This window comes from Hypomesus transpacificus, chromosome 14, assembly GCF_021917145.1.
Source record: "Hypomesus transpacificus isolate Combined female chromosome 14, fHypTra1, whole genome shotgun sequence".
NCBI lineage: Eukaryota > Metazoa > Chordata > Actinopteri > Osmeriformes > Osmeridae > Hypomesus > Hypomesus transpacificus.
The window spans coordinates 1,296,850-1,315,229 of record NC_061073.1 but is presented as its reverse complement, the minus strand read 5'-3'; the positions used below and the strand labels follow the sequence as shown (position 1 = coordinate 1,315,229).

The 18,380-nt window shown below is 43.4% G+C and overlaps 2 protein-coding genes across 3 annotated transcripts; one reads left to right on the top strand and one right to left on the bottom strand.

The window, feature by feature from the left end:
• Nucleotides 1–6: 6 nt before the first annotated feature.
• Nucleotides 7–7,035, bottom strand: commd9 (COMM domain containing 9). The gene is made up of 6 exons (XM_047034286.1): nucleotides 6,944–7,035; nucleotides 6,543–6,668; nucleotides 2,385–2,524; nucleotides 1,950–1,984; nucleotides 1,204–1,307; nucleotides 7–731 (listed from the first exon to the last, which is right to left on the bottom strand). Exons 1-6 carry the CDS (start codon nucleotides 6,992–6,994, stop codon nucleotides 600–602), a joined length of 588 nt encoding a protein of 195 aa, XP_046890242.1. The 5' UTR covers nucleotides 6,995–7,035; the 3' UTR covers nucleotides 7–599.
• Nucleotides 7,036–8,105: 1,070 nt separating this feature from the next.
• On the top strand, nucleotides 8,106–18,012 carry prr5l (proline rich 5 like). 2 transcript variants are annotated; one of them, XM_047034283.1, is made up of 9 exons: nucleotides 8,106–8,332; nucleotides 10,684–10,821; nucleotides 12,455–12,535; nucleotides 12,786–12,834; nucleotides 14,383–14,440; nucleotides 14,718–14,809; nucleotides 15,337–15,480; nucleotides 15,707–15,827; nucleotides 17,123–18,011. In XM_047034283.1, the coding sequence occupies exons 2-9, from the start codon at nucleotides 10,703–10,705 to the stop codon at nucleotides 17,491–17,493; spliced, it is 1,035 nt and encodes a 344-aa protein (XP_046890239.1). In that variant the 5' UTR covers nucleotides 8,106–8,332; nucleotides 10,684–10,702; the 3' UTR covers nucleotides 17,494–18,011. The 2 variants fall into 2 exon arrangements, with proteins under 2 accessions (XP_046890239.1, XP_046890238.1); XM_047034282.1 differs by lacking the exon at nucleotides 8,106–8,332 and adding an exon at nucleotides 10,416–10,519 and having other exon boundaries at nucleotides 17,123–18,012.
• Nucleotides 18,013–18,380: the final 368 nt, after the last annotated feature.

Genomic DNA, 18,380 nt, shown 5'->3' with positions numbered 1-18,380 from the left:
CCAAAGCTTTTTACAAAAATGTTTTAATAATAAATCTGCCAATTTATTGAAATGAATAAACAATCGTCAGCATAGGTCATCTTGAATTGGACAGTGAATAACAGTGAGGGGGTAAAATGTATTATTAGTCTTGGACAGCCAAACATTTTGGTTAAACAAGTGCAATGCTAAGCCAAGTGAAATGTGACCAAATGATCAGTACATTATATACAAATATGTACTGCATCTTACCATCTGGCAAGTTGCTGTTGAATGCCAGGATATTTGTGTTGTGGTGTCATAACCAAGTTTGGTCTTTTACTCTTAAGTTGCAAAGTCATAACATACTGTTAACGTCAATCAAATGACATGTTTTCAATAGACAATACATGAACCGATCAACACATTTTGACAACTGCCAGTTAATAGTAAAAAAGAAAAGGAAAACAAAAATGTATTCTTTACTTGCTCTCCTACTGAACTTTCATTGCTGAAGAGTATTGAAACTTGAACAGGCTTTCACATAGCCTGTATGAAATAGCTTTCATAATGTTCATGTCTTCCTTGATTGGAGTAAAGCCAACGTACTTGGTACCCCTGGCCTGAGGTCAGGAATGTCCTTATTTTGCAGCCACCACTGACAGCTGGTCCCTGATGCGTCCCAGTCCATCTAGCATTGTGTCCAGAGTTTCCCTGCTCAACTCCACAGTCACTGAGGAGCGAGCGTCACTATCCCCAAGATTGTCCTCGATCTGTAACACCAACAAAACTGTTAGTCACAATGTTCCAAAATGTATGTATGAATCCAAAATGTTTAAAGCAACTATTAATTTTAAAAAAATGCATCATAAATGGAATTCAAAATATTGACACAGAATAAATTGTGACCTACGATCAGGCAAATTGTCATGATCAATACAAAGCAGTAATGGTGGTGTAATGGTTTAATACTAGGTTGCTACTTCAGAACCTTGGTGGCTTTCAGTCGTTTATTAAAATAAGTATTCCTTACTGTCCCAGAATAATGATGGGCAGAGTCTGGTTGAAATAGGTTTGTAGTATCAGTTTGGAAGTATGACTGACAAATAGGCATCAACCAACTGCATATCACAGACTTCAGGAGGTCCATGTATGCAAGAAATGTTTATTCATTGATGGTACTGTACTGTACACGTCAGTGGGAAACATAAGGGACAGATGGATTGTATTGTCTGCATCCAGTACCTTCATATGCACCAAACAGGTGGGAACAGCCATACGACTCACAGAGTCAGAGGCTGTCTTCATGTCAACTCTCCAGTCCATCTCTACAAGATGGGGTAGTGAGACTGAAAAAGAAAATCAACAAATGTACACAACACTTAGAGAACAATAGAGAACACTATATAAGCTTCATCATGACAATCTCAGAGGCAAAAGGGAGGCCTGACTATAAATAAATAAAAACAATAACAGGTATCTCCCTAGTTTATGTACCTGGCTTGCGTAATCTAGATGTATTCCCTAAAGCAAACTACTTAGTTACATTGCCACACCAAAACCGCTACATTTTGAATCCATGAGGGCACAGTCACTATTCATATATACATCCCCTTTTGGAGTTTTTCTTCCATTTCAATATGATCATAAATGGCTTTTTCTACACATTTTTACTTATAGCCTATGTATGTTGAGTTGTCTTGTTTCTTTTATAAGATATCGATTGGATTAAGGACTGATGAGCTTCAGTGTTTTACAATAAAATGACAACATGCCATCTACCATTTGCAATTCTGTAATGATAGAATTGGTCAGGGGGTTGAATTATTTTGCAAGGCACTATATGCATTTACCTTTCACTTCTAACAAACCCTATAGTACTTAACTTGGGAACACATTTACAATTCAAACCCTGATTGCAAGTATGTAGAAAAACATGCATTTTGCATTAGAACATTAGAGATATAGTTAAACCAATAAAGCTAACTTACTTTGATTAGAAAGAGCGTCATTTCTCCATGTGGGGCTGAAGAAAAATATGCAAACCATTTTAGTAAGAGAGGATGAGAGGATTTGAGAGGATGACACCTGTCAGAAAAATAAACTGAAGTGCAGGGCCGCCAAAGCAACACCCACCTGCCGCCTTAACTACGTGTTATTCCGTCCTGTTTCATTCCAAACTGTGACCAACGGTAGTCTCCCTTCTCTGCAGAATGCATTAGTTTATTGCATAAACTACCCCCCCCCCCCCCCCCCCCCCCCGGTCTGACGGCAAACCCCAACCTACCACCTTAACAAAACAATTCTGCGGGAAACCCTGAAGTGTACTCTTGAAACCCTAATCAAACTTGTACAGTTAAAAGTTATTTTTACCATCTTTGAATTTGTATGATTATGAGTTCTTGAGGTGGAGTTGGCCAACAAACCTGAGTTCAAGTACAATCTTTGTGATGAGGTTCTTGAGGCTGGGGTGGAAAGACTCTGGGAATAGTGCAAAGACTTCCTCAGGTGACGTCAGGTGGTGGAACAAGGTGTGGTGAGATAGAGTGTGAAGGGCAACGAGAAGCTGGAAACACAAAAGAGAAATGTAGAGATATTCCAGTTTCTTTCATTATTCCAAAATAAGTGCTACAGTTAATGACACTCAAAACACGCCTTTCACTTACAACTATACTTTGTTCAAAGACATTACATATTGGGCCTCACCTGTTTTCTCTTTGAAAGCCACTCTCATTTGAATGTTCAAAAGATTTTGATTATGAACAAAATTTTAGTAGCCTAAATTCAAGTTCAGTAATAATAAATTCAATTTAACAATAGTCATAACTGCCAGAAAATTGTAAAAGTATATTTTATAAATATGAACATCAAACAGCCCCTCCTTGAGTCACCACCTTACCGCGGTGGAGGGGTTTGCGTGTCCTAGTGATCCTGGAAGCTATGTTGTCGGGGGCTTCATGCCCCTGGTAGGGTCACCCAAGGCAAACAGGTTCCAGGTGAAAGACCAGACAAAGAGTGGCTCAAAAAACCAACCATGAAGAAATACAACAATGGTTCTCAGTTGCCCCTGCCCGGAAGCGGGTCACCGGGGCCCCCCCCTGGAGCCAGGCCCGGGGGTGGGGCTCGATGGCGAGCGCCTGGTGGCCGGGCCTTTTCCCATGGGGCCCGGTCGGGCACAGCCCGAAGAGACAACGTGGGACCCTCTTCCAGTGGGCTCACCATCCGCAGGAGGGGTCATGGGGGTCGGGTGCAGTGTGAGACGGGCGGCGGCCGAAGGCGGGGGCCTTGGCGGTCCGATCCTCGGCTGCAAAAGTTAGCTTTAGGGACGTGGAACGTCACCTCGCTGGCGGGAAAGGAGCCTGAGCTGGTGCGCGAGGTAGAGAGTTTCCGGCTAGGTATAGTCGGCCTCGCCTCGACGCACAGCGTGGGCTCCGGAACCAGTCTCCTTGAGAGGGGCTGGACTCTCTTCCACTCTGGAGTTGCCCTTGGTGAGAGGCGTCGAGCTGGGGTGGGAATACTGGTTTCCCCTCGGTTCGGCGCCTGTACATTGGGGTTCACCCCGGTGGACGAGAGGGTAGCCTCCCTCCGCCTTCGGGTGGGGGGACGGGTCCTCACTGTCGTTTGTGCTTATGCACCAAACGGCAGCTCAGAGTACCCACCCTTTTTGGAGTCTCTGGGGGGGGTGCTGGAAAGCGCTCCTCCTGGGGATTCCCTCGTCCTCCTGGGGGACTTCAATGCTCATGTGGGCAATGACAGTGAGACCTGGAGGGGCGTGATTGGGAGGAACGGCCCCCCCGATCTGAACCCGAGTGGTGTTTTGTTGTTGGACTTCTGTGCTAGACACGGTTTGTCCATAACGAACACCATGTTCAAGCATAAGGGTGTCCATATGTGCACCTGGCACCAGGACACCCGAGGTCTCAGTTCGATGATCGACTTTGTAGTCGTGTCATCGGACTTGGGGCCGCATGTCTTGGACACTCGGGTGAGGAGAGGGGCGGAGCTGTCAACTGATCACCACCTGGTGGTGAGTTGGCTTCGATGGTGGGGGAGGACGCCGGTCAGGCCTGGCAGGCCCAAACGTAATGTGAGGGTCTGCTGGGAACGTCTGGCGGAACCCTCTGTCAGAAGGAGCTTCAACTCCCACCTCCGGGAGAGCTTCGATCATGTCCCGGGGGGGGCCGGGGACATTGAGTCCGAATGGGCCATGTTCCGGGCCTCCATTGTTGAGGCGGCTGACCGGAGCTGCGGCCGCAGGGCGGTCGGTGCATGTCGCGGCGGTAACCCTCGGACCCGGTGGTGGACTCCGGAGGTGAGGGATGCCGTCAAGCTGAAGAAGGAGGCCTATCGGACTTTATTGGCTGGTAGGACTCCAGAGGCAGCTGATGTGTACCGGCAGGCCAAGCGGAACGCGGCTTTGGCGGTCGCGGAGGCAAAAACCCGGGCATGGGAGGAGTTCGGCGAGGCCATGGAGAATGACTTCCGAACGGCTTCAAAAAGGTTCTGGACCACCATCCGGCGGCTCAGGAGGGGGAAGCAGTGCTCTGTCAACACTGTATACGGTGGGGATGGTGCGCTGCTGACCTCGACGGGGGACGTCCTGGATCGGTGGAAGGAATACTTCGAAGACCTCCTTAATTCCACCAACACGCTTTCCGACGTGGAGGCAGAGTCTGGGGACATCGGGGGGGGCCCTTCTATCTCTGGGGCTGAGGTCGCCGAGGTGGTTGAAAAGCTCCGCGGTGGCAGGGCCCCTGGGGTGGATGAGGTCCGCCCGGAGTTCCTTAAGGCTCTGGATGTTGTAGGGCTGTCTTGGTTGACACGACTCTGCAACATCGCGTGGACATCGGGGACAGTGCCTCTGGACTGGCAGACCGGGGTGGTGGTTCCCCTCTTTAAAAAGGGGGACCGGAGGGTGTGCTCCAACTTTAGGGGGATCACACTCCTCAGCCTCCCTGGGAAAGTCTATTCAGGGGTCCTGGAGAGGAGGGTCCGTCGGATTGTCGAACCTCGGATTCAGGAGGAGCAATGTGGTTTTCGTCCTGGCCGTGGAACAGTGGACCAGCTTTATACCCTCCGCGGAGTCCTGGAGGGTACATGGGAGTTCGCCCAACCAGTCTACACATGTTTTGTGGATTTGGAAAAGGCGTTCGACCGTGTCCCTCGGGGGCTCATGTGGGGGGTGCTCCGAGAGTACGGGGTACCGGATTTCCTGATCGGGGCTGTCCGGTCCCTGTACGACCGGTGCCAGAGTTTGGTCCGCATTGCCGGTAGTAAGTCGAACTTGTTTCCGGTGAGGGTTGGACTCCGCCAGGGCTGCCCTATGTCACCGATTCTGTTCATTACCTATATGGACAGAATTTCTAGGCGCAGCCAGGGTGTTGAGGGGGTCCGGTTTGGTGACCTCAGGATCGGGTCGCTGCTTTTTGCGGATGATGTGGTCCTGTTGGCTTCATCGGGCCGTGACCTTCAGCTCTCACTGGAGCGGTTCGCAACCGAATGTGAAGCGGCTGGGATGCGAATCAGCACCTCCAAATCTGAGGCCATGGTAATCGACCGGAAAAGGGTGGAGTGCCATCTCCGGGTCGGGGAGGAGATCCTGAACCAAGCGGAGGAGTTCAAGTATCTCGGGGTCTTGTTCACGAGTGAGGGAAGAATGGAGCGCGAGGTCGACAGGCGGATCGGTGCGGCGTCCGCAGTGATGCGGGCTCTGCATCGGTCCGTCGTGGTGAAGAAGGAGCTGAGTCGAAAGGCGAAGCTCTCTATTTACCAGTCGATCTACGTTCCTACCCTCACCTATGGTCACGAACTATGGGTAGTGACCGAAAGAACGAGATCGCGAATACAAGCGGCCGAAATGAGCTTTCTCCGTAGGGTGTCCGGGCTCTCCCTTAGAGATAGGGTGAGAAGCTCGGTCATCCGGGAGGGGCTCAGAGTAGAACCGCTGCTCCTCCGCGTCGAGAGGAGCCAGCTGAGGTGGCTCGGGCATCTGATTAGGATGCCTCCTGGACGCCTCCCTGGTGAGGTGTTCCGGGCACGTCCCACTGGGAAGAGGCCCCGGGGAAGACCCAGGACACGCTGGAGGGACTATGTCTCTCGGCTGGCCTGGGAACGCCTTGGGGTCCCCCAGGAAGAGCTGGCGGAAGTGGCCGGGGGGAGGGAAGTCTGGGCCTCCCTGCTTAGGTCGCTGCCCCCGCGACCCGATCCCCGGACAAGCGGCAGATGACGACGACGACGACGATGAACATCAAAACGAATGTCTAAATTGAATAGTAGCCTGCCTCATGTGTTGCTGCACAAAACAAGGCTATTTTCCAACCCCAACTAACTGATGGCATGGAGTTGCTCGGTAACTTGGGCAGCTGACTTTCTGTAAAGGGGGGATTTCGAATATTAGATCAAATTAGTGTGTTCGTCCCAATACTCAATTATGTTAAATCAACTGAAATTCATAATAGTCTTTCTGTATTTCATAGAGCGGGGGTAATGTTTCGATACAATCATATCAACCTGGCCGCACCCAATCGAATGAATAGCCTACACCGCTGTATTCTAAATTAATTCTACAAAACATCAACACCCACCTGTTTGGCCTCACTTGCGGATACGGAGAGAATTCCTGCCGTGTTTTCAGTGAGCAACATCGACTCAAGAGATCCTGCAGAGAAACTGTCGGCACATAGCTGCCGCACTGTGTCCTTCGATGGAGCCTTTAGCATCAAAAGAACAAAAACATACAATATGGTTTTAGGACAGGAGAAACTCAAATAGGCCTACACGGGTTAGTCTTAATACCTGCCTCGAATTGTTTAACCCTATTTTACGGTCCTGTCTTCAGACAACTTGTTCTATATTTCTTCAATATTAGCTCGCTAGCTAGCAAGTATTATAACATAGTAAAATGTATGAACTGGTTTCACGAATGAATTCTTGATTTTTTAATGATGTAGCTAGGTATTTAAAGTGGCAATATTGATATGAATACCTTCAGAAGAATTTGCATGGAGGAGAAATGTTCGTCCAAGAGAGCAGCCATGTTGACATATAGCTAAAAGTCATGTGCTCTTACCAACCAAAATCCACGAAGTGCACGCCGGGAAATGATGTCTTCCTTAAACCAAAATCTTTATTTTAACCGTGCCCTCGCTTATGCCCGTTTACAATGCGTTTTAATGCAGTTTTTGTGTTTCATTGTTAAGAATATTGATTATAGCACCCAACCATTTGCATTCGACAAGTTAAAAAACAACTCGTGCGCATTGGACAAAAATGGGAAATAAAACGTTCAGCCGCCTTGAACATAGTTTTGTAAACGTTGTTAATAAATTGTTAATCCATTGTAATTAACTAAATTGAGAGTCCAAGAAAGAAATACTACATTTGGTACCATCATGGTTTGGTACAGAAACATGTATTTTGCAGCCGGTCAGAAAGGCAACTGCCATCTCCTGGTCAATGTATTTGGCCAACGTTAATCTAAAAATAGTTTCACTTAGTCAACTAATTTGCTCTCTGGGGGCAGTTTAAACACTTTATCCAGTTTTACCGCCAGGCGACAGTTATTTGCTTTTGCTTATATTAGCTAAAGGTTTAGATCAATGTGGTCTAGGACTTTTGAGTAAAATGTCTTTGAATAGCCTGGTTAGTGGCCTTTATGGAAGTTTATTCATAGGGCTTTGGGGCTCTAATCAAAGATTGGTTTTGGGCAAAGCACAACTTGGTTTATGCATAGCCTATATAATCGAGTTGAATTGGTTAAACTAAACTCAATTATTTTTCCTAGTTCATGAGCCAGGAGAAAGCAAAGGCCTAAAGCTCCCTCAAATTCGAGCCCCGGAGTAAGGGGAGGACGATCGGCTAGGCTACTGACAAGCGACTGTAAACCTTTAATGTATTATTAGCCCTATTGTATAGTGTTTGATATCGTTTGATTCATGTATGATTTTAGCATTTTCTTAAACTTTTATAATTAAATTTGTCATTTGAACATGTAGTTCATAATTGGGACTTAAACTCTCTATCGGCTTTGTCCAGTCAGGTGCCGTGTCTATCACCTAATAAATATTCATTAGAACCGTACCAATCAGTGTCAAGGGGGAGAGACGATTGCTTCATGAGCACGAGCGATTCGTCAGCATCAATTTACTTGTCTTTTAGATGCAAGGTTGACGTTTACGGTCTGTAACTGACGGAAAACTTTAGACAAGTGACAAAGGAAACAGTTGCACACCCGTCCATAGTATCATGTAAATATCCGAATATATAGTGTGTGCTGATTGCAAGTTGGTAAAACATGATTCGGTGAAAAAAAGTGCTCTATGAGCAATTCCTTGAGCAAATGACGAGCCAACCGTTTTAAGTGAGCTTGCAGAAGGTAAGATATTCTTGAATATTTGTTGCATTAATATTTGCGTTAACATATTTATTTATATATTTTGTTTTTACCCCAGTAGAGGCGATTCCTCTTCCTTTTCAAGATACTGCAAAAGTGTCGATGGTAGCCTCGTATAATCGCGATAGTATTGCTGATCTCCATTTGTTTTGGACTTGCACGTCTGAACGTCATAAAGAAATATAGCATATACCACCTTCTTCTTCTTGCAAGTGTGAGCAGGCAATTATTTGGAAGACAGATCGGCTGATGACTTAGACATGTGGATGAAAATGGGATGATGCTGTCAGTGGATCTGATTTTACAGTTTTTTTTTTTTTAATTATAGTAACAAGAAGTAGCCTACGATTGAGAATTAGACGTTTAACAAACGTACACAAACTTCTCTAAAACATTAACAACAAATTATTGACTAACAAGTCAGATATAGTCATGAGAACGGAGCGCACATCTCTACTTTTAAAACGTTGCCTTCTGACTCCTTTCTGACTCCTTTTTTACGATCGTAGAAAGATCCGTAATAAGCACCAACCCTGTGTCAGTAATGGGATTAACCCCAGTTAGCAGTTCCCCATGATAGCAATCGCCGTCTAAAGAATTACCTGCATTTTTTTAGTCTTTGGAATAGTATGATTTGTCTTGGGAAAATGTCCTTTCCTTTTTGGTCTATGCTAGAGATCAGGAGCTAAAGTCCGTTTTTGAAGTTGGCCCTAGTTTAAGATACCGAGGAGGAGGATGGGTTAGCCCATGTCCCAGTGTGTGCGCCACAAAGCCTTTTGCTCTAATTTCACTTAGGATCATAGCACATGGAAGCACCCGGGGAGGGTGCACACAAGCATGCTATTGTTTATTTTCATCTGGCTTGCCAAACTGAGAGATCACTAAATACTTATTTAGGGTTGCCAAGCAACTTTTATTGGTGCCAGAATGAGGAGACATGAGGGGCAGGACAGAGGAAAGAGTGTGATCTTTCAGCTTTTCAAAACATTTTGGAACGTCTCTCAGGACTCTATATTCAATCATTTAAATTACACTTTTATCCAAAGCGACATACAAATAGTGCATATAGGAAGTACAGCAGATAATCAAGGACTAAAAGAACAGAGTTCTAACAATATTTCAGTTTGTAATCATAAGAAATGGTCTGTATTTTTATACAGTGCATCAATAACATTATCTATCTACGCAACTATAGGGAAGCCCAACTGAACTGGCATTTACACATATTCAACAAAGATGTGTTCCTTTTGACTTATGCTGCGATTGGTACAAATGTATGTTGTGTCTTGAATGTTCGGCATTCCCTTGGTCCAAAATATGGTGTGCCAGAGATCAGGAAGGGGGTTGGGGTGCCATATGCGACACCCATATGTATGTGGGAAGTGTTAATGGCATCGGTGGGTGGATGGGTCAGACTGAATCAGAGGTTTGGTGATTCTGAACTATTTGCTTGACTGTACACATTTAGTCTCCAGTCTGTGCCTGATCAGTATACATGGGAATGACAGAATGTTCGGCACACGCATGACGTCTGAAACATTTGGTGGCATTTTTAATCTTCTCCTTTGCCCCATTTCTGTGCCCCACCCACCCATCCACAGTCAACAAACTTAAATTCTAAAAGTCACACGTACTTTGCTTGACTCAGTTTGACCTCTTCCCTTATCCTCTCCTTACAGCTTGCAGACACCTCATTATAATGTTATTTTGGGTCCTGGCTCATAAGCTTGCCATTTCAATCAAAAGTGTATGTAGTTATTACTGTCTCAGCATAGCATAGCTTGAACATCTCTCATGGTTTGAGCCAAGTTTTGGTCTGTTGTGGATAGCAACATGCTATAAATGTAATTTGGGTTGTGAACATGGTGAGACAGGAAGTTAGCAAACGACTGAAAGTAACTTCACTGTTTTCAGTATGACACAGATGCTTAAGTTGACACGGACACATTGGGCACACCTACATGCTTCTCACTCTACAGTTTCAGTCAACTAATTTGTTATCTTACTCTGGGGCGGTTTAACCACACAAACATTTTTTGTCAGTTCCACCGCCAGTTATTTGCTTTTGCTTGTTGTTTGAAAAAGTCTCATGTGAACAATCACAGCCGGAGGGGATTTTTTCTTTCTGACTTTTTTGGCGAAGATGATTGTAGCTCCAGAAGTGCTGCTGTAAGATGTTCTTAGGATAGACAAAATATGTGATTCCAGATACGCAAGTGGTCCTGTGTTTTTATTTTATTTTAGTCAAGTTCAAATGTGTTTTCATTCAACCACCAATTGTAAACCTTAAGAACATTTTACTCTATAATCTTTTTTAATATGCTTAATTTCAGACTCCAGAACTTGTGCATAATGGGATCATTTCGGCGACCTCGCCCTCGCTTCATGAGCTCTCCTGTGCTGACAGACCTTGCCCGCTTCCATGCCAGCTCATCCGCCATGCAGCTTTCCAATGCGAGTGTCTGGAACAGGTGGGCAAGCCTCTTAACGTATGTGACAGGAAGACAGTTGTGAATCAATTTCCATAACATGTCTGTTCTTAACCTAACTCTGTCTTTGTGCTTCAACCTGGATTAGGGCTGAGACATTGTCTTTCACATGAGAAAATGGCAGAACATACAGGACATAGAAAGTTGTAATGGCAAATTAATGCCAGGAAGTGCGTGAAGAATCAGAGCCATGGAATTTGTAATAGCCTGTCCCTGGCTAGAGTGGGAAAGATCTTCTTTCTGATGTCTTTCCTCCTCTCTGATCATATCCACTAATGTCATTCTCTCATATTTACCTCGCTTTTGGACTTACTCTGTTGGGTCACTTGGTGTTGAGGTGGCAGTTTGATCAGGAAATGGAACCTAGACCTCTTTTTCCAAACGGAAGTGTCAGACGACCTCCCCTCCTTTTTTTGGGAGTGAATATGAACATTTGGCAGGATGTTTTGTAGGAAGTAGATGGGGCAGGGAGTGCTGTGGCTGCTCAGAGGTCACCTCCGCAGCAGGGTAGTATAGTGACACTACAGAGTGTTTTTTCATAAGCATTTGGATTAAAAACTCTGTGTGTGTGGGTTGGGGGGGGGGGTCGGAAGAGGGGGGGGTAGGGGGGGGGGGGGTGGGAGGATATAGATTATTATATAAAAGACTAATAGAACAACAATTCGACCTAAAAGGTCTGTTTGACAGTATGTACGCTATGTCAATTTGCATCCAGTTTCATTACCCCATAAAGGTAGTAAATAGCTTTTTTGGAACTAAGGGTTGTATTCTATAGTGATAAATTGTAAAATCGTATGAAAGGATTTCAAACATTGCATGAGGCATGTATGAATTCGGAGGGAAATTAGAAAAAATAAAAAGTCCAGGTTGTGTTGCACACTATGTGCAGTACGTTTCAATTCATGCTTTACTTTCAATTAAAAAGGACAAGAAAGCATGTATGATAAAGATCACTAACATTTGAGTATTCTCATCACATTTAGCTCTCTGATCATATTAGATATGTACGCAAATCATATTCCTTGCATGTAACACCTACTTTACTTGATTTATCAGCTTAATAACTTTATTAGGACAGCACAGAAACCATACAGAAAATTACAAAAAAGTTAACGTTTAGATCAAGGTACTTTTTGTGCTCATTTATTTATTTTGGACCTTCTGTGCCAAGACTTGACACAGGAAGTGTTTTAGAATACAGGAAATGTGCTGTTAAATATACGTGTGAACTGACTTTAAGTACTGTAATTAACAACTGCAGTTACATAATTCAAGCTGAGACACATCATATTGTAACATCCTCTTTGACTTTATATTTTTTTCAAACGTGACATATAGAGGAGATTAGAAAATGTCTAACCACTGAGCTATCCGAATAGAGTAGTGTACTTGTAAGACAACACGTGTTTGCAAAATCTTTCAGATAAATAGTTTTTCGAAAAGCTGATTGAAAAATATCAGACGATTAGCCTATTTTTATTTCACCTAGTTTTACTCATATTAATGTAAAACGCCAGAAAGACTCCAATTTGACTTTGGATGTTTGTGTACAATCCTCAACTTCACCTGTACCTCGAATTGAACCTAATATCTTGCCTTTTTCTTGGTCTCTCAGTGTCCAGACAGCTGTCATCAAGGTGTTTGAGGGAGGAGGGTTGCAGGCAAATGAGCTTTACACTCTTAATGAGAGCATCAGGTACTAGCCAATATGTGGTGACATCACTGGTGTGGAGAACTGTGGACTGTCAGGGACATTCTACTGTCAGCTGATACTATCTTCTTTCATCTGTTTATTATTTAATCATTTGTAAAGATTAACTTGAATTTAGTGTAACCTCTTGCTTCTTATGGCTCATGTCACTGCAGAACAGTTTAGTATATCGTTACTTTGCAAAAAATTGATAGGAGAATATTTGAACCCCTCAAGCTTTTTTTGGTCCCGACAGGTGGCTCCTCAAAACAGAGCTGGGCTCATTTATCACAGAATATTTCCAGGTATTTGTTTTGAACTTTTCCTCTTGCATGATTGTGCACTGTATAGTCAACAAATTACCGTAGTCATCTGGTAATCTGCAATGCAGACATGGTGATATGACGGACCATAGTATACTGCGTACTATTACTGTACTTTTTCTCTTAGCTGTAGTGCAATTATTCATCTACATTGTTTTGGTGTGAGTTGAGTTTTGGAAATATGTACTACAGAAATGTCTGCATAGATATGTTCACATTGATTCTGGCTTAATAACAAAAAAAGGGGGTGCTAGATTGACGATTAGGGATTTGCTTAAAGCTAATCGGTCTTCAACAAAAAAGATTTTTATGAAAAAAATATTATTTTCAGCTAGGTTCAAGAAGAGCTTTGTTCATTGGGAAACATTGTTTGGGATATTTATATTTATGACTGGAACGAGCTGGTATATAAATGAAACTCTTTCTGAGTTGAGACGTGTGTAAATGTTAAAGACCGGAAGAAGTGCTTCCAGAGAATCTGTAGAAGAAGCCTAATGGAAACATTAACACCTAGAGCTTGAAACATGCATGTCATCCATGTTCGGAAATATTAAAGAGTGCTTCACTAACTGCTGTTTTGAAGTGTTACCGCTCACCTTGTGTATCAAGTTAACATGAATGCAAGATACTTTCTTTCATTAGCCCCAAGTTAAAGGGGTCATTGAATGCAAAACCGAGTTTACCTTGTCATAGTTGAATAACGACAGTTTGGTGGGTAAAATGGACATACAGTGAACCTACATCCATTAACATCTATTTCCTATGAAAATCTCACAATTTGAAACTGCCATTGTAAAACGGGCATGTTCCAAAAATGATGTCCACTCGGTGGCTCCACCGTATTTGGCTTTGTCATACCCCAAAATGTACATACACATCTGACCGTATGCTCATCACAACTGCAAGCTGTAAGTACAGTATGATTTTGTCGCTAACAATTATTAGCAATGCTAACGTATCCTGTATTCAACATAGGTAGAATGTGTGATGATTTCGTTTATTGGCAATGGGGCTAACGTTATTTCATTTTCATGACTATGTTTCATTCGAATAAATAACCTGTGTTGTCATGTAAATCTACAATTCACGATGCATGTTTGGCTATGTTGCGTCTTTGCTCCGCAGCTTCACTCGTTGTAAACCAACCAGCTCATCTATATATTCATGAGCATACTATAAAAGAGTGAGAACCTCTTGACCATTCTAAGGCTATTTCACAGGGTGGCATTAGGGCGCATAGAACAGCACCCGGGCCATTTTCAGCCCAACCAATGTTACATACCCTAGTCGGAGACCTTAAGGAACAGTGTGAAATACACTATAAAATCAGTATATGACCCCTTTAAAAGAAAGTATCTTGCTTTTATGTTGTCAGCCCAACCCCTCTTGGCATCTGAGACATATTTAATTTGTAAACCAGATGTCCCATGTAGAATATATTACCAACCATTATGACATGCTTTGAGTTGGTGCAAAGATCACATGCACAAATGTTATTTTAACATGCTTTTTTCATATCCTTTACTTTAGAATCAACTTTTGACAAAAGGCCTGTCACACATTAAGGAAAAAATATGCCTCTATGAGGGTGAGTAGTCATTGTGTAAAAATGCCTCTGTGAACCAAGATAAAAAGTCTCTTTAGATACAAATACTTTATAATTCATAATTTCTTTTTATCTCATAAAATAAAAAGGTAAAATGGATGTGTGCTGAAGATTCAAATCATAAAAAAATAAAAAAACGGAATTAGCTTTTGTCTGTCACATTGCCTTCATTTAAGTCCTCTCAGATGTAAAATAAATAAATACAAATGATTCATCCTTAATTATATTCCCATAAAATATTAGCTGTTCTTATCTCCAGGTGACAGCCAACTCATCGTTCTGTCTGAGATGTGGGTGAGATTCTTCACTGAGATATTGCCTACACTCCAGGCTATATTTTACCCTGTTCAGGTACTACTCACTTAAAACATAGTACTGTTATTAAGCAGTACATACAAACAGACAGACCCGGCTTTCGACAATTTGATCAAAAGGCATTTTTATTTATATCGTACAAGAACATTCTTGACATTGGAAAATTGAAGCCTGTTTTGCACATCACAAACCATATGTCATATTCTGTCACAAACATGTTTTGCGCACTCAGAACGATACAGGTGACAGGTGACAACTTTAAGGAAAAACCTGAATAAAGGAGAGCAAAAGCATAATAAAGGCAGATGCTTCCATTCAGTTGTACTTAATTTGAATGCTTATTATGTATCAAACCTCCAGAAGAGTTCCAGAGACTGTCAAGGTGCACTGAAGCTGTTCTGGTGGATTGTGTTGGCGCAACCCTTTACGAAGACACTTTATGTTGTTTTTTTCCCTTTAATTTGTCAACCATCTGTATAGCCAAGACAGTTACCATGTGCAACAGACTGTTTAGAGATTGCGTAAAGCGTTCAGAAATAACTTCTCTCTGGCTGGGACTGCAGGGTCAGGAGCTGACCGTCAGGCAGATGGCCCTGTTAGGCTTCAGAGACCTGGTCCTCTTGAAGATCCACCTCCACGACTCACTGGCACACAGCACTACCACGTTGCCCTCCCCAGCCATCACTCAGATGCTGCTCATCCTACAGGTAGGAGAATCAAGGTCCTCACCAATGGGTTCTATGTTTGCTTGGAAACCGTAGTGTCAGTCAGGAAAGGTGTACATTTCAAAACTGATTAGATCATCTTGTTTTCGATAACATTTGAGACTAAATGTATTTGGAAGTGCCTTCCTTCCTTGTCTAGTGCAATTGGAGAGTTCCTATTTTTTACTGTACATGGCCACTGACTGTATGTGGGTTTGTCCTTCCGCAGGGCATCCATGAATCAGGTAGTCCCAGTCAAGAGTATTACCAGTTAGAGAAACTGGTGGAGATTGTTATATCTCCTTACCTGGGGAATGTTCTTCACGGTAGTAAAGGCATGTGCTTCCAAGGTAAGTTTACACATCACAGCCTGAGCCGGTGGCAGGCTTAAAGCCTGTGTTGTTTTATTTTTAGACACAACATTAGCTGTAGTTGTTGGGACTATATGAACCAGGTTATGTAATTCTTACACAAAGGTCAGAATATACTGTACCTAATGTTTGTGTGTGTGGACCAAGCTTTTTTTATAACAAGAACTTTATGGTTGTAATTCAATGCTACCGGCATGTTAAGTAAATGTCTTTACAATAAAGACAAGGCGATAAATGCGTGTTAAACAGAGAACACTGACATACTGGACCAGACACGATTGTTGCTTTATAGACATACATAGATGCATGTCTATGTCTGTACCGTACCCTGCTGGGACCACAGATTCCATATGTGGTACGGGTCAAAAAGGTTAAGAGAGTAATGGGCCAGAGTACAGTACAGTAAATACGATTAGGATAGATTCTTAGCCATTTGACCTGGTTCAGAATGAGTGAAGAATGTGTTAATCCTATACTGCCCCTCAGGCTCTAGCGGGCGGGGGGGGGGGGGGGGGGGGGGGGGGGGGGCAGTAGTCTACGCAGGTTTGAAGTTAAAGTGGAACAATAAATCCACCACATCAAAAACAACACTAAAGCTTGCAAATCCCCATTTATTAAAGATCTGATCCCCCTGGCCTGGTGTTAGCCAGATCACTAGAGAACCCACTGATTTACAGCCTGGCAATGTTTTTCCCTCTCTCTTTATATTTACCTGCCACCGTGCCTTCCTACTGCTCAATTTGTATAGTTTTTGAGTGTTTTCCCATCACTGCAGTCAATGTTTGGCATTGTGCAAGGTGATCTTAGGCCATAGAAACCCATTTCATGAAGCTCCCTACAAACATTTATTGTGCTGTCGTTACTTCTTGAGACATTTTAAAACTCTGTGGTGAGAATTGCAACCAGACAGATGATGTGTTAAACTCTTGGACATTGGGGTGTCCACATATGTTTGGCCATATTCTGTACATTCCCAGTAGTTTTCCATTGTTGTGTATTGTCGTCTATGATTTTCCTTTACAATTCAAAGTAGAAGGTTGCAACAGCATGCTACTTTCATGTGCAGATAAACACGACTGGTGAATAATCATACTTATCTGATGAATACTCAACAGAAGTTACTTGTTTTATGTTGTTTATATTATATGTTTATTATCTGTCCATTTGTATTTATTTTTATCTTGCGTGAAGATGAATAGTTGGATCTTATTGCATTTACAATGAGTCTTGACAGATATTCAAAACATTTGATTCCATTCTGTCCTCCATCACAGAATGCTGTGCAACGTACCCCAGGAAGGCAGCAAGCCGACCAGAGATCACCATAACCCACCACACCTCAGATTCGTTCACATTGGCTCCCCTGGTGGAGCATGAGGGGGAAGCCTACCTGGAGAAGCTGGGTGGAATACGACGCCACACGGTAGCCAACGCTCACTCGGACATCCAGCTGCTTTCAGCATCAGGCAGGATGCACTCTGGGATGGAGGAGGACCGCAGGGGCAGTGGGGGGAGCGAAATGGGAAACAAATGTGTCATGGGATGCAGACCGTTCTCCAGTGACCCTGACATCCTGGAGTCACCATTGGGAGGGGTTCTCAAGCAGCCAAGATCATCTGAAATGATTTGCCCTCCCCCCAGCTAACAAAATGGGGCCTTTATCCAAAAAGCCTTAAGGAGAAATACCTCAGTGATGAAGGGAAAGGAATGGGATTTCAGGGGGTTCTCTATGGTCAAAAGGTCATCTCTCTGTGCCGTTTCACCAAACACGCCATCCATCGGTGGACTACATCTAATAGGAGGGATGGAAGAGGAAGCAGGATCGTCTATCAGATGAAGCCATTATTGGGGAAAGGGGAGGATGATCCTAAAGTCTACTTATTGAAATAAGGTTGGGGAATTTAGGAAATGTCTGAATGTATCCTGTCAACGTCTTCACAAACCTTACCTGAACATTGAGGAAGTATGTGTTGACCGTGCCACAGCAGTAAAACCCTACCTGAACATTGAGGAAGTATGTGTTGACCGTACCACAGCAGACAAATCCTGTACAGGGTTTGATCATTTATATGGTTTTAAAACTAGTCTCCAACAAGATTGTGTGTAATATTTTTGTACTAATAAAATACTTAACTATATACTTACATCCCTCAGTAGCCTGCATGCAGTGTTTTTGAAACCAATGATGCATCAAGACAATGATTTGTATTTATTTCCTACCAGGCATATATTGGAATGTACAGTTCCCTTAGATTGACATCTTGATAATTGAACTAAAACCCTTGTCGATGACCTTAACGTTCACTTACAAAGAGCAAGACCATATTCTGTCTGTACAGCATCCAACTCCAGATCTATTCAAGGTTTTCAGGCGTACTGTAGATAAGTAGCTTTGGCTGCAATGCGTACGAGGATGATCTCCTTCTGGGAGAGCCTGTTACCTTAGCCTAAGGAATGCCACCAGTGCTGTAATAAGCTTTCAGGCTCAAGATGGTAAGTCTTAATCACACCAACAATGAGGGGGGCAGGTGG